This window comes from Oncorhynchus nerka, unplaced genomic scaffold, assembly GCF_034236695.1.
Source record: "Oncorhynchus nerka isolate Pitt River unplaced genomic scaffold, Oner_Uvic_2.0 unplaced_scaffold_1814, whole genome shotgun sequence".
NCBI lineage: Eukaryota > Metazoa > Chordata > Actinopteri > Salmoniformes > Salmonidae > Oncorhynchus > Oncorhynchus nerka.
The window spans coordinates 54,363-71,150 of NW_027039517.1; the positions used below are offsets into that span (position 1 = coordinate 54,363).

Sequence of the window (16,788 nt, forward strand, 5' to 3'; positions counted from 1 at the left end):
TCAGTTCTGCCACACAAATTTTCTATGGGATTGAGGTCAGGGCTTTGTGATGGCCACTCCAATACCTTGACTTTGTTGTCCTTAAGCCATTTTGCCACAACTTTGGAAGTATGCTTGGGGTCATTGTCCATTTGGAAGACCCATTTGCGAACAAGCTTTAACTTCCTGACTGATGTCTTGAGATGTTGCTTCAATATATCCACCTAACTTTCCTACGTCATGATGCCATCTATTTTGTGAAGTTCACCAGTCCCTCCTGCAGCAAAGCACCCCCACAACATGATGCTGCCACCACCGTGCTTCACGGTTGGGATGGTGTTCTTCAGCTTGCAAGTCTCCCCTTTTTTCCTCCAAACATAACGATGGCCATTATGTCCAAACAGTTCTATATTCGTTTCATCAGACCAGAGGACATTTCTCCAAAAAGTACGATATTTGTCCCCATGTGCAGTTGCAAACCGTAGTCTGAAATTTGTGGAGAGGTTGAAAAACGAGTTTTAATGACTCCAACCTAAGTGTATGTAAACTTCCGACTTCAACTGTATTTATAGTGCCCTACTTTTGAACAGGGTCGATATGGTTCTGGTCAAAAGTAGTGCACTAAATAGGAAATTAAGGTCAAATGTGTCCTTTTTCCTCACCTCTTAGAGCTTGGACCCTTTCGAAAAAACACACATGAATTTCACTTGTGAACACGTGAAGTGTTCCAAAAACACATGTTTTCATGTGATCACTTGTGATCTTATGTGAAGTTAATGTAATAATGTGAAAACCTGTAAAGCAACATGTGATAACCATTTCCTTTCATGTGATAACCATTTCCTTTCATGTGATAACCATTTCCTTTCTGTAAGGGGAGGAGTCACATCGCTGTGTTGTGCTCTATGATTCTGCTGGAACCTCGTTAGGTTGGTTGCCACAATGCTGTGCTGCTTGATTCTGATGAGTCACAGAGCTGTGCTGTATGATTCTGATGGAGTCACAGAGCTGTGCTGTATAATTCTGATGAGTCACAGAGCTGTGCTGTATGATTCTGATGGAGTCACAGAGCTGTGCTGTATGAATCTGATGGAGTCACAGAGCAGTGCTGTATGATTCTGATGGAGTCACAGAGCTGTGCTGTATAATTCTGATGAGTCACAGAGCTGTGCTGTATGATTCTGATGGAGTCACAGAGCTGTGCTGTATGATTCTGATGGAGTCACAGAGCTGTGCTGATTGATTCTGATGGAGTCACAGAGCTGTGCTGTATAATTCTGATGAGTCACAGAGCTGTGCTGTATGATTCTGATGGAGTCACAGAGCTGTGCTGTATGATTCTGATGGAGTCACAGAGCTGTGCTGATTGATTCTGATGGAGTCACAGAGCTGTGCTGTATAATTCTGATGAGTCACAGAGCTGTGCTGTATAATTCTGATGAGTCACAGAGCTGTGCTGTATAATTCTGATGAGTCACAGAGCTGTGCTGTATGATTCTGATGGAGTCACAGAGCTGTGCTGTATGATTCTGATGGAGCCTCAGCTGGATTCTCCAGATCAAAGTGGAGCGTCTTAATACCCTTCACAGTGAGGGTAGGGTATTAAATATGAAATTAATAAGACATCACAGTGCTGGGTTCTCCCTCAGCCAGCCAGCAGGTGTTTCTCTGGCTATATTTAATTCCATTAGAGAAGCAGCAGCGCCGTACCGCCAGGGTCCTTGCTGTCTGTCTGACTCACTGCCGTACGCAGCCCTTTCATTGGTTCAAAGGTTCACCGCTGCGCCTGGAACACCTCCGGTGCTGCTACAAGATAGTATTTTGTCAAGTACTTACCACTAAGATGAATATTCCCTGTCACTAGAGGAAGGCTGTGTGCTACAGGTGCTGGGCTGCTCTTTGACAGGAGTTCCTCTGTTATGTAAAATGAGCTGTTTTTAGAACACAGAGGAGAGAGAGAGAAGAGAGAGAGAGAGGGAGGGAGGGAGGGAGGGAGGGAGGGAGAGGGAGGGAGGGAGGGAGGAGAGAGAGAGAGAGAGAGAGAGAGAGAGAGAGGGAGGGGAGAGAGAGACCGAGAGAGAGGGAGGGAGGGAGGGAGGGAGGGAGGGAGGGAGGGAGAGAGGAGGGAGGGAGGGAGGGAGGGAGGGAGGGAGGGAGGGAGAGAGAGAGACCGAGAGGGAGGGAGGGAGGGAGGGAGGGATGGAGGGAGGGAGGGAGGGAGGGGAGAGAGAGAGAGAGAGGGAGGGAGGGAGGGGGAGGGAGGGAGGGAGGGAGGGAGAGAGAGAGAGAGAGAGAGAGAGAGGGAGGGAGAGAGAGACAGAGGGAGGGAGGGAGGGAGGGAGGGAGGGAGAGAGGGAGAGGGAGAGGGAGGGAGGGAGGGAGGGAGAGAGAGAGAGAAGAGAGGGATGAAGTACAGTCTTGGGGGAGTCCCCTTTGCTCTCTTCACTCTCTGAATGTGACAAAGAAATGAGAAAACCCCTAGCATCAAGTAAACAAAACACAAACTGGGAGGATAAGGAAATATGGTGATGGTATCTTTGATTCCATTCATGTAGCCTTTCTCAAGACAAGGTACAGGTTACAATGCAATCATTATTATTGTGTTTGTGGCATGATGTGTGTATGTATTTTTTATTTTTTTCTCCCAATGTATCAACTCTTACATAGCGATAACAGTCTTAAAAGGATGATGGTAGTTTACCTACCCCAGCCCCAGTGTCACACAGCAACTGTAGCTGGGATAGGAAGGATGAGACAAGGAGACAACACGCAACAAGACTCTATATCTGTTCTGCAGGAAGGAGGGACATTATTATGTCGCCTGCCGCCGCCTGCAAACGTTACCATGGCAGCCAGTTAGGGTGGTAGTGGTGGTGGAAAGGGTGTGGGGTTGTCAGAGCCCAGGATTGCGGCACTTGCTTTAATGTTTCTATTTATAATCATTTATAACGACAGCGCCGCCAGCTGTACCACACAGAGGGGTTGGTTGGATGGTGTAATGAAGAACTGGTTGCACCGCCACCACCAAGCGGAGGAAAGACAATATGTTTCACATTATCAGTGAACACTATAACAGGGGAGGTATGTTGTTAACGGACAACTGGGCTAATGGAGACCTTTTCTGGTAGGGCTCAACTCTGACCAACTTGGTTTGACATTTTATGCATTTTATATGTGCAGCACGAGTGAGGAACGCTTAGTCTGCGTCCCAAATGGCACCCTATTCAATATATAGTGCACTACTTTTGACCAGAACCCTATATGGGGAATAGGGTGTCATTTGGGATGCAACCTTCTAGTGGCCACCGATTGCCATAGTGTGAACAGGTACAGTGAACGTTGTCAGGATTCTCACAACAGGTGCTGCCTGAAACACTGCCTGTATTTGTTCTCCTAAATGTGACCCTTGAGAAGATTACGGCAGTGAATGCACCCGATAAATCTCCCCTCAGCCTTTGGCATTTTAAGTAGGTTTGAATATTTTCTTTCAGGCTAAAAATGGAAGAGACATGTATAAGGCCTGTACAGTGTGTACTCTTCTCACAATGTGACTGATGCCATGACAAGAATAGAACTAGAATATTATCCAAGAGTTGGAAAAAAGCAAAACGTAGCAGTGAACAAAATGTCCTGTCACCAGAGAACAGTAGTTACTATCTGGTATTATGAGACATGGGTTGCTTTAAAACAAAAGGCTTGCTGTTCTCCTTAACCTCATATGACAGGAGGAGAGATACAGTGACACAGTAACCTGGGTTTAACCATCCTCTCCTCTGGGGCAGAGAGATGGACTAGCCTTGTCCTCTATGGTGTAAATGAGAGGAGGAGAGATACAGTAACCTGGGTTTAACCATCCTCTCCTCTGGGGCAGAGAGATGGGCAGAGAGATGGACCTGGGTTTAACCATCCTCTCCTCTGGGGCAGAGAGATGGACTAGCCTTGTCCTCTATGGTGTAAATGAGAGGAGGAGAGATACAGTAACCTGGGTTTAACCATCCTCTCCTCTGGGGCAGAGAGATGGACTAGCCTTGTCCTCTATGGTGTAAATGAGAGGAGGAGAGATACAGTAACCTGGGTTTAACCATCCTCTCCTCTGGGGCAGAGATGGACTAGCCTTGTCCTCTATGGTGTAAATGAGAGGAGGAGAGATACAGTAACCTGGGTTTAACCATCCTCTCCTCTGGGGCAGAGAGATGGACTAGCCTTGTCCTCTATGGTGTAAATGAGAGGAGGAGAGATACAGTAACCTGGGTTTAACCATCCTCTCCTCTGGGGCAGAGAGATGGACTAGCCTTGTCCTCTATGGTGTAAATGAGAGGAGGAGAGATACAGTAACCTGGGTTTAACCATCCTCTCCTCATTTTGACAAACCAATTAGGATCTGGCAAATAATACTTGAATCAGTTGTAGAACCCCTTTATGGTTGTGAGGTCTGGGGTCCGCTCACCAACCAAGAATTCACCAAACTAGAATGCCCTAAACAGAGAGTACACAGTGGCAGAATACCTGACCACTGTGACTGACCCAAACTTAAGGAAATCTTTGACTTTGTACAGATTCAGTGAGCATAGCCTTGCTATTGAGAAAGGCCGCCGAAGGCAGACCTGGCTCTCAAGAGAAGACAGGCTATGTGCTCACTACCCACAAAATGAGGTGGAAACTGAGCTGTACTTCCTAACCAACTTCCAAATGTATGACCATATTAGAGACATATTTCCCTCAGATTACACAGATACACAAAGAATTTGAAAACAAACCTAATTTTGATAAACTCCCATATCTACTGGGTGAAATCCCACAGTGTGCCATCACAGCAGCAATATGTGTGACCTGTTGCCACAAGAAAAGGGAACCAGCGAAGAACAAACACCAATGTAAATTCATCCCATATTTATGTTTATTTTATTGTCCCTTTTGTACTTGAACTATTTGCACATAATATGACATTTGTAATGTTTTTATTATTTTGGAACTTTTGGAGTGTAATGTGTACTGTTCATTTTTATTGTTTATTTCAATTTGTTTTTGTTTGTTTATTATCTAATTCACTTGCTTCGGCAATGTTAACATGTGCTTTTCCCATGCCAATAAAGCCCTTAAATTGAATTGAATAGAGAGAGCGAGAGAGAAAGAGAGAGGGGGAGAGAGAGAGAGAGGAACACCAAAACATTTGTATTTTTATTTTGTTAATATTTCAAACATTAAATTGTAAACCAGAGATGTGTTCTGGTTGATGATGCAGAGTGGAGGGAGTCAAGAGGGAGCACATCCCCTAAATTGATGCTTTATTTATTTATTTATGGAGCCGTGAACTGACAGGATTTTCATGTAAATACTTGAAATAACTACTGAGACATGTCGTGCCAAGGGTCCATTGAGTCTCTGTGCTGTTGCCCTAAGTGGGCTCCCTGAAGACTTGAAGGCTTTGTGTCAGGAAGTGATCTGCTGTTTGTTCATTCGAGGATGACACGAGAAGAGGAGACGCAGGGAGGAGGAGAGACAGAGGCAGGGAGGAGGAGAGGAGACGCAGGGAGGAGGAGAGACAGAGGCAGGGAGGAGGAGAGACAGAGGCAGGGAGGAGGAGAGGAGACGCAGGGAGGAGGAGAGACAGATGCAGGGAGGAGGAGAGACAGAGGCAGGGAGGAGGAGAGACAGAGGCAGGGGGGAGGAGAGACAGAGGCAGGGGGGAGGAGAGACAGAGGCAGGGAGGAGGAGAGACAGAGGCAGGGAGGAGGAGGAGACAGAGGCAGGGAGGAGGAGAGGAGACGCAGGGAGGAGGAGAGACAGAGGCAGGGGGGAGGAGGAATGGAGAGGGAGGGAGGAGAGACAGAGGGGAGGAGAGACAGAGGCAGGGAGGAGGAGAGACAGAGGCAGGGAAGGGAGGAGAGACAGAGGCAGGGAGGAGGAGGAGGGAGGAGACAGAGGCAGGGAGGAGGAGAGACAGAGGCAGGGAGGAGGAGAGACTGAGGCAGGGAGGAGGAGAGGAGACGCAGGGAGGAGGAGAGACAGATGCAGGGAGGAGGAGAGACAGAGGCAGGGAGGAGAGACAGAGGCAGGGAGGAGAGACAGAGGCAGGGAGGAGGAGAGACAGAGGCAGGGAGGAGGAGAGGAGACGCAGGGAGGAGGAGAGACAGAGGCAGGGAGGAGGAATGGAGACGCAGGGAGGAGAGACAGAGGCAGGGAGGAGGAGAGACAGAGGCAGGGAGGAGGAGAGACTGAGGCAGGGAGGAGGAGAGGAGACGCAGGGAGGAGGAGAGACAGAGGCAGGGAGGAGGAGAGGAGACGCAGGGAGGAGGAGAGACAGAGGCAGGGAGGAGGAGAGGAGACGCAGGGAGGAGGAGAGACAGAGGCAGGGAGGAGAGACAGAGGCAGGGAGGAGGAGAGACAGAGGCAGGGAGGAGGAGAGGAGACGCAGGGAGGAGGAGAGACAGAGGCAGGGAGGAGAGACAGAGGCAGGGAGGAGAGACAGAGGCAGGGAGGAGAGACAGAGGCAGGGAGGAGAGACAGAGGCAGGGAGGAGAGACAGAGGCAGGGAGGAGGAGAGACAGAGGCAGGGAGGAGAGACAGAGGCAGGGAGGAGAGCCAGAGGCAGGGAGGAGAGACAGAGGCAGGGAGAAGTTCCTGTCTTTGGTTCCTGTCTCTCTCTCTTTTTTATTTTGGCTCTGTGCCCATAAGCTATCTTTCCCTTCGAAAGCTTCTCCTCTTTCCTCTGCTGAAAACACCATGCACTTTGTATTGGGACTCATGTAATGCAAAGTACAGTTTGTTCTCTGCAACAGGACTGTTAAGTAATGCAGAGTGGGAACTCACTAAGACTAATGTAGGCATGTTTATGAATATGAATATAATATAGGAAAATATTGTGCTCATAGTTCATATTCCATCCCTCCCTCCCTCTCCCAGTGGACATTAAGCCAGAGGTACTTTTGGATCCCGTGTCTCCGTTGGACCTGCGTACAGACCTGAGGATGCTGGGACCTGGCTCAGACCCGGGAATGTGGGAGCGTCAGTTGCAGCAGGAGCTGCTCCTCATCCAGAAACAGCAACAGGTCCAGAAACAGCTGCTGATCAGCGAGTTCCAGAAGCAGCATGAGAATCTGACCCGCCAGCACCAGGCCCAGCTCCAGGAGCACCTCAAGGTCAGGCCTACAACATCAACTACAGTATACTATAGCAACAGTAGTATAGTATAGAACCTGACACACCAGGCCCAGCTCCAGGAGCACCTCAAGGTCAGGCCTACAACATCAACTACAGTATACTATAGCAACAGTAGTATAGTATAGAACCTGACACCAGGCCCAGCTCCAGGAGCACCTCAAGGTCAGGACTACAACATCAACTACAGTATACTATAGCAACAGTAGTATAGTATAGAACCTGACACACCAGGCCCAGCTCCAGGAGCACCTCAAGGTCAGGCATACAACATCAACTACAGTATACTATAGCAACAGTAGTATAGTATAGAACCTGACACCAGGCCCAGCTCCAGGAGCACCTCAAGGTCAGGACTACAACATCAACTACAGTATACTATAGCAACAGTAGTATAGTATAGAACCTGACACCAGGCCCAGCTCCAGGAGCACCTCAAGGTCAGGACTACAACATCAACTACAGTATACCATAGCAACAGTAGTATAGTATAGAACCTGACACCAGGTCCAGCTCCAGGAGCACCTCAAGGTCAGGACTACAACATCAACTACAGTATACCATAGCAACAGTAGTATAGTATATAGTATAACAATAGTATAGCATAGCATAGTTAGCAACAGTAGTATAGTATTGTATAGCAAAGAATAGTATAGTATAGAACCTGACACCAGGCCCAGCTCCATGAGTAAATCATAGTCAGAATCCCTCACAGTTAAACAGAACAATAGTTTACAAACAGCAGTATAGCATAGTCAGAGTACAGTATAGAAATAGTATAGTATAGTAATAATATAGCCAAATATAGTAATAGTATAGTAATAATAGAGTATAGCATAGTAATAGCAGGATAGTAATAGTATAGTAGTATTAATATAGTATAGTTGTATAGCATAGTCAGAGTACAGTATAGAAATAGTATAGTATAGTAATAATATAGCCAACTATAGTAATAGTATAGTAATAATAGAGTATAGCATAGTAATAGCAGGATAGTATAGTACTACTGTAGTACTAATATAGTATAGTATAGCAATAGTACAGAAATAATATAGGACTCGTATGGCAATAATATCGTGATAGTATATAAATAGTATACTATATTGCAATAGTGATAGTATGGTGTAGTAATATTGTAGTAATAGTAACAGTATAGTATGGTAATAGTATAGTAATAGTAATATTAGCATGGTATAGTATAGTAATTTTATAGTAATAGCAATAATATTGTATAGTATAGAAATAGTATAGTATAGGGATAATATAGCATTACTATACTATTACAATAAGTAATAGTATAGTAATAATACAGCATAGTATAGTAATACTATTGTAATAGTTCAGTAATAATATAGTATGGCATAGTAATAGTATAGTATAGACATAGTATAGTAATAGTATGGTAAAAGCATAGTAGTATTATAGCGATGGTATAGCACTGGTATAGTAATATTAGCATAGTATAGCATAGTAATAATATAGTGTGGTAATAGTATACTACAGCACTATAATAGTATAGTAGCAGCATAGTAACAGTATAGTAATAGTAATATTATAGTATAGTAATATTAGTATGGTAATATTAGTATAGTAATGTAGTATCGTATTATTATAGTAGTAGTAATATTATAGTATAGTAATTGTATAGTGATAGTATAGTAATATTAGTATGGTAATATTAGCATAGTAATGTAGTATAGTAGTATTATAGTAGTAGCAATTATATAGTATAGTATAGTAATAGTAGCATAGTATAGGATAGGATAGTAATAATATAGTGTGGTAATAGTATACTACATCACTATAATAGTATAGTAGCAGCATAGTACCAGTATAGTAATAGTAATATTATAGTATAGTAATTGTATAGGGATATATAGTATAGTAATATTAGTATGGTAATATTAGCATAGTAATGTAGTATAGTAATATTATAGTAGTAGCAATAATATAGTATAGTATAGTAATAGTAGCATAGTATACTATAGTAATAGTATAGTATTGTAATAGTGAATATATAGTAGTTCATAATTCTTGTGTGTGTGGTACTATATCTTTGATGCAAGGTTTCTAGAGTATAGGCTACGCTAGGAGAAAAACAGTCACAGATACTCACTGGAAACAATGCTTCAAGTGCATTCGGAAAGTATTCAGACCCCTTCCCCTTTTCCACATTTTCTTACATTACAGCTTTATTCTAAAATGGATTAAATTAATTATCATCAATCTACACACAATACCCCATAATGACAAAGCTAAAACAGGTTATTAGCTTATTTACATAATTATTCAGAGACTCGAAATTGAGCTCGGGTGCGTCCTGTTTCCATTGATCACCCTTGAGGTGTTTCTACAACTTGATTGGAGTCCACCTGCCTTGGCTAGTGTTTCCTGTGGTAATTTCAATTGATTGGACATGATTTGGAAAGGCACACACCTGTATACAGTGCCTTGCGAAAGTATTCGGCCCCCTTGAACTTTGCGACCTTTTGCCACATTTCAGGCTTCAAACATAAAGATCTAAAACTGTATTTTTTTGTGAAGAATCAACAACAGGTGGGACACAATCATGAAGTGGAACGACATTTATTGGATATTTCAAACTTTTTTAACAAATCAAAAACTGAAAAATTGGGCGTGCAAAATTATTCAGCCCCTTTACTTTCAGTGCAGCAAACTCTCTCCAAAAGTTCAGTGAGGATCTCTGAATGATCCAATGTTGACCTAAATGACTAATGATGATAAATACAATCCACCTGTGTGTAATCAAGTCTCCGTATAAATGCACCTGCACTGTGATAGTTTCAGAGGTCCGTTAAAAGCGCAGAGAGCATCATGAAGAACAAGGATGCCTTGGTCTTAGTATTTTGTGTTTTCTTTAATTATTTGTTCAGGCCAGGGTGTGACATGGGGTTATTGTATTGTCTTATTGGGGTTTTTGTAGGCATTGGGATTGTGGTTGATTAGGGGTGTGTCTAGTATAGGCTTGGCTGCCTGAGGCGGTTCTCAATCAGAGTCAGGTGATTCTTGTTGTCTCTGATGGGGAACCGTATCTAGGTATCCTGAGTTTCACTGTGTATTTTGTGGGTGATTGTTCCTGTCTCTGTGTAGTGTTCACCAGATAGGCTGTAATAGGTTTCACGTTCCGTTTGTTGTTTTCGTATTTATAAGTTATTTCATGTATCGTTCACTTTTTCCATTAAAGTCATGAGTAACCACCACGCTGCATTTCGGTCCTCTCTTTCAACAAACGAAGAACGCCGTTACAGAATCACCCACCACACACGGACCGAGTGGCGTGGTTACAGGCAGCGACAGCAGGAGCGAAAGGAGGCACTTACGAGAGCTGAGAGACGCTGTTATGAGGACGTTATGGACAGCAGAAGCATGGACTATACGACGTGGGAAGAAATAGACAGGTGGGCGGCCGACCCAGAGAGAGAGCCGGAGCCCGCCTGGGATTCGCTGGAACAGTGCGAAGAGGGCTATGAAAGAATGGAGTCGAAGAGAAAGACACGGCGGCGCAGAGCGAAACCCGAAAGTCACCCCCAAATATTTATTGGGGGAGGGCTCAGAGGGAGAGTGGCTGAGTGAGGAGTCAGACCTGAGCCAACTCTCCCTGTTAATCGTGAGGAGCAGCTGCAGTGGGAGAGGCTGCACCACTTGGAGAATTGGACATGGGAGGAAGAACTGGACGGTAAAGGACCCTGGGCTCAGCCTGGTGAATATCGCCGCCCCAAGGAGGAAATACAGGCGGCAAAAGCGGAGAGGCGCTGGTATGAGGAGGCAGCACGGCAACGCGGATGGAAGCCCGAAAAGCAGCCCCAAAAAATTATTGGGGGGGGGCTTAAAGGGAGTATGGCTATGCCAGGTAGGAGACCTGCGCAAACTCCCTGTCCTTACCGGTGGGCTAGAGAGACCGGGCAGACACCGTGTTATGCTATGGAGCGCACGGTGTTTCCAGTGCGAGTGCATAGCCCGGTGCAGTACATACCAGCCCTTCGTATTGGCCGGGCTAGAGTGGGCATCGAGCCAGGTAAGGTTGGGCAGGCTCGGTGCTCAAGAGCTCCAGTGCACCTGCACGGTCCGGTCTATCCAGAGCCACCTCCACACACCAGTCCTCCGGTAGCAGCTCCCCGCACCAGGCTTCCTGTGCGTGTCCTCGATCCTGTAGCACCAGTTCCAGCACCACGCACCAGGCCTTCAGTGCGCCTCGCCTGTTCAGCACAGCCAGAGCCTTCCTTCCCTCCTACGCTGTCGGAGTCTCCCGCCTGTTCAGCGCTTCTAGAGCCTTCCTCCTCTACAGCGCTGCCGGAGCCTCCTGCCTGTACGGAACAGCCTGAGCTGCCAGTCTGCAGGGAGCTTTCAGTCTGCAAGGTGCTGTCAGTCTGCATGAAGCAGCCAGAGCTGTCAGTCTGCAAAGAGCTGCCAGTCTGCAGGGAGCTGTCAGTCTGCAAGGAGCTGTCAGTCTGCAAGGAGCTGCCAGTCTGCAGGGTGCTGTCAGCCTGCATGGAGCAGTCAGAGCTGTCAGTCTGCATGAAGCAGCCAGAGCTGTCAGTCTGCAAGGAGCTGCCAGTCTGCAAGGAGCTGTCAGTCTGCAAGGAGCTGTCAGTCTGCAAGGAGCTGCCAGTCTGCAGGGTGCTGTCAGCCTGCATGGAGCAGTCAGTGCTGTCAGTCTGCATGAAGCAGCCAGAGCTGTCAGTCTGCAAAGAGCTGCCAGTCTGCAAGGAGCTGCCAGTCTGCAGGGTGCTGTCAGCCTGCATGGAGCAGTCAGAGCTGTCAGTCTGTATGAAGCAGCCAGAGCTGTCAGTCTGTATGAAGCAGCCAGAGCTGTCAGTCTGTATGAAGCAGCCAGAGCTGTCAGTCTGCATAGAGCAGCTAGATCCGCCAGTCAGCCATGATCTTCTAGATCTGCCAGTCAACCAGATTCTTCCAGATCTGCCAGTCAACCAGTCTCTTCCAGATCTGCCAGTCTGCATAGAGCAGCTAGATCTGCCAGTCAGCCATGATCTTCTAGATCTCCTAGTCAACCAGAATCTTCCAGATCTGCTAGTCAACCAGAATCTTCCAGATCTGCTAGTCAACCTGAATCTTCCAGATCCGCCAGCCAGCCAGGATCTACCGGAGCCTACTACCTACCTGAGCTTCATCTCAGTACTGGGCTTCCTCTCAGTACTGGGCTTTCTCTCAGTACTGGGCTTCCCCTCAGTTCCGGGCTTCCCCTCAGTTCCGGGCTGCCCCTCAGTCCCGAGCTGCCCCTCAGTCCCGAGCTGCCCCTCAGTCCCGAGCTTCCCCTCAGTCCCGAGCTGCCTCAGTCCCGAGCTGCCCCTCAGTCCCGAGCTGCCCCCCAGTTCAGTGGGGTTCTGGGTGAGGACTATTAGGCCATGGTCGGCGGCGAGGGTGGATTATCCCAGGACGCGAGGGAGAGGAACTATGACATTTATGAAGTGGGGTCCACGTCCCGAGCCGGAGCCGCCACCATGGACAGACGCCCACCCGGACCCTCCCTATGGTTTTGAGGTGCGTCCGGGAGTCCGCACCTTAGGGGGGGGTTCTGTCACGCCTTGGTCATAGTATTTTGTGTTTTCTTTAATTATTTGTTCAGGCCAGGGTGTGACATGGGGTTATTGTATTGTCTTATTGGGGTTTTTGTAGGCATTGGGATTGTGGTTGATTAGGGGTGTGTCTAGTATAGGCTTGGCTGCCTGAGGCGGTTCTCAATCAGAGTCAGGTGATTCTTGTTGTCTCTGATGGGGAACCGTATTTAGGTAGCCTGAGTTTCACTGTGTATTTCGTGGGTGATTGTTCCTGTCTCTGTGTAGTGTTCACCGGATAGGCTGTAATAGGTTTCACGTTCCGTTTGTTGTTTTCGTATTTATAAGTTATTTCATGTATCGTTCACTTTTTCCATTAAAGTCATGAGTAACCACCACGCTGCATTTCGGTCCTCTCTTTCAACAAACGAAGAACGCCGTTACAAAGGAACACACCAGGCAGGTCCGAGATACTGTTGTGAAGAAGTTTAAAGCCGGATTTGGATACAAAAAGATTTCCCAAGCTTTAAACATCCCAAGGAGCACTGTGCAAGCGATAATATTGAAATGGAAGGAGTATCAGACCACTGCAAATCTACCAAGACCTGGCCGTCCCTCTAAACTTTCAGCTCATACAAGGAGAAGACTGATCAGAGATGCAGCCAAGAGGCCCATGATCACTCTGGATGAACTGCAGAGATCTACAGCTGAGGTGGGACACTCTGTCCATAGGACAACAATCAGTCGTATATTGCACAAATCTGGCCTTTATGGAAGAGTGGCAAGAAGAAAGACATTTCTTAAAGATATACATAAAAAGTGTCGTTTAAAGTTTGCCACAAGCTCTGGTCAGATGAAACCAAAATTGAACTTTTTGGCAACAATGCAAAACGTTATGTTTGGCGTAAAAGCAACACAGCTCATCACCCTGAACACACCATCCCCACTGTCAAACATGGTGGTGGCAGCATCATGGTTTGGGCCTGCTTTTCTTCAGCAGGGACAGGGAAGATGGTTAAAATTGATGGGAAGATGGATGGAGCCAAATACAGGACCATTCTGGAAGAAAACCTGATGGAGTCTGCAAAAGACCTGAGACTGGGACGGAGATTTGTCTTCCAACAAGACAATGATCCAAAACATAAGGCAAAATCTACAATGGAATGGTTCAAAAATAAACATATCCAGGTGTTAGAATGGCCAAGTCAAAGTCTAGACCTGAATCCAATCGAGAATCTGTGGAAAGAACTGAAAACTGCTGTTCACAAATGCTCTCCATCCAACCTCACTGAGCTCGAGCTGTTTTGCAAGGAGGAATGGGAAAAAATGTCAGTCTCTCGATGTGCAAAACTGATAGAGACATACCCCAAGCGACTTACAGCTGTAATCGCAGCAAAAGGTGGCGCTACAAAGTATTAACTTAAGGGGGCTGAATAATTTTGCATGCCCAATTTTTCAGTTTTTGGTTTGTTAAAAAAGTTTGAAATATCCAGAAAATGTCGTTCCACTTCATGATTGTGTCCCACTTGTTGATTCTTCACAAAAAATACAGTTTTATATCTTTATGTTTGAAGCCTGAAATGTGGCAAAAAGTCGCAAAGTTCAAGGGGGCCGAATACTTTCGCAAGGCACTGTATATAAGGTCCCACAGTTGACAGTGCATGTCAGAACAAAAACCAAGCCATGAGGTCAAAGGAATTGTCCGTAGAGCTCCGAGACAGGATTGTGTCAAGGCACAGATCTGGAGCAGGATACCAAAAAATGTCTGCAGCATTGAAGGTCCCCAAGAACACAGTGGCCTCCATCATTCTTAAATGGAATTAAATGGAAGAAGTTTGGAACTAGGGCTGGGCGATATGGCCAAAATCTCATATCCCGATATAGGTCGTTTCATATCCCGATTATGATACATATCCCGATATAGCACATTTTTTGTAAATTCAATGAATAAATAGTTTATATAAAATGACCACATGTAAATGCCTCTTTCTTCTTCTTGGGTCTCATCCGTAGACTCTCTTCATACTGACTCACAAGATTCTTGCGAAGGTGGTAAAGGAGGTTAGTGGTGTTTGAGCCTGTTGTCAGGACCGGCCTGTAGCATATTTTGCGGGGGACGGTTTTCTGGTCCATGTCAGACTTGTCATACCCAAACCACGTCCATGTGGCCGAAGTAGCCCCTCTTTTAGGTACGGCTCTGTGTCTCTGTGCTCTATGTCACGTTCACTCTCCTCCATGTTTGTTTGTTTCAAATGTCCTTCCAAATGACGAAAAATATTTCCGTAAAGAGTGTGATTTGCGACGAAATAAACGATAGAGCATAATATGAAACAATATAAGTTTTTCTATCGTCGCACAATATATATCGTCATATCGCCCAGCGCTATTTGGAACTACCAAGACTCATCCTAGAGCTGGCTGCTTGACCAAACTGAGCAATCGGGGCCTTGGTGAGGGAGGTGACCAAGAACCCGATAGTCACTGACAGAGTGCCAGAGTTCCTCTGTGGAGATGGGAGAATCTTCCAAAAGGACAACCATTTCTACAGCACTCCACCAATCAGGTCTTTATGGTAGAGTGGCCAGATGGAAGCCACTCCTCAGTAAAAGGCACATGGCAGTCCGCTTGGAGTTTGCCAAAAGGCACCTTAACGATTCCCAGAGTGTGAGAAACAAGATTATCTGGTCTGATGAAACCAAGATTGAACTCTTTGGCCTGAATTCCAAGCATCATGTCTTCCTATGGTGAAGCATGGTGGTGACAGCATCATGTTGTGGGGATGTTTTTCAGTGGCAGGGACTGGGAGACTAGTTAGGATTGAGGGAAAGATGAACGGGGCAAAGTACAGAGAGATCAAAACCTGCTCCATAGAGCTCAGGACCGCAGACTGAGGTGAAGGTCCACCTTCCAACAGGACAATGACCCTAAGCACACTGCCAAGACAACGCAGGAGTGGCTTCGGGACAAGTCTTTTAACGTCCTTGAGTGGTCCAACCAGAGCCTGAACTTGAACCCGATCGAACATCTCTGGAGAGACCTGAAAATAGCTGTGCAGCGACGCTCCCCATCCAAACTGACAGAGCTTGAGAGGATCTGCAGAGAAGAATGAGAGAAACTCCCAAAATGCAGGTGTTTGTAGAGTCATAACCAAGAAGACGCAATGCTGTAATTGTTGCCAAAGGTGCTTCAACAAAGTACTGAGTAAAGGGTCTGGATACTTATGTAAATGTGATATTTCCTGTTTTTATTTTTAATACATTTCCAAAATTGTTGAAAAACCAGTTTTTGCTTTGTCATTATGGGGTATTGTGTGTAGATTGATGAGGGGGAAAAAACAAATCCATTTTAGAATAAGGCTGTGACGTAACAAAAAGTCAAGGTGTCTGAATATTTTCCGAATGCACTGTAAATACTTCAATATGATCTAGTTATTTTCAGTACAGTTCCCCCTGTTTACCAGGACTACACTACACAGCACCTTCACCACTATAGTTTGTTACTGTAGGGCTGGGGTCCATACTGTCTGACTGACTGATTGACTGGATCTCTGTATCTCTCTCTCTCTCGCTCTCTCTCTCTCTGTATCTCCCTCTCTCTCACTCTCTCTCCTTCTCCCTCCATCTCTCTCTCTCACCCCTTCTCTCTCTCTCTCTCTCTGTATCTCCCTCTCTCTCACTCTCTCTCCTTCTCCCTCTGTCTGTCTCTCTCTCTCTCTCTCTCTCCCCTTCTCTCTCTGTATCTCCCTCTCTCTCCCTCTGTCTCTCTCTCTCTCTCTCTCTCTCTCTCTCTCTCTCTCTCTCTCTCTCTCTGTATGTTAGCTGCAACAGGAGCTGCAGGCCATGAAGCAGCAGCAGGAGCTGGTGGAGAAGGAGAGGAGGCAGCAGCTGCAGCAGCAGCAGAGCCAGCAGGAGAAGGAGCAGGAGAGACATCGCAGGGAGCAGCATGTCCTCTGTCTCAGCCTCAGGGGCAAGGAGCGCACCAGAGAGAGTAAGGGCTCACCACCGAATCCACTCACCATAGCTAACTCTCTGCCCAATCACTGATAACTGTACACTGAGATGAACAACCAATGGGGAAACAAGAATTCTAATTTCTTGTAGCGACAAGTGATCATTAA

General features: G+C 46.2%; 1 protein-coding gene across 1 annotated transcript in view; it reads left to right on the forward strand.

Annotated features, from left to right (window-relative positions):
* LOC135567780 (histone deacetylase 9-B-like) overlaps nucleotides 1-16,658 on the forward strand; it is a gene marked incomplete at its 3' end in the record, with an annotated part of 29,418 nt that extends 12,760 nt beyond the window's left edge. Inside the window, exons 2-3 of the mRNA XM_065015002.1 lie at nucleotides 6,883-7,118; nucleotides 16,490-16,658. Coding sequence (XP_064871074.1) covers nucleotides 6,883-7,118; nucleotides 16,490-16,658 — 405 coding nt within the window. The remainder of the gene's footprint in view (nucleotides 1-6,882; nucleotides 7,119-16,489) is intronic.
* Nucleotides 16,659-16,788: the final 130 nt, after the last annotated feature.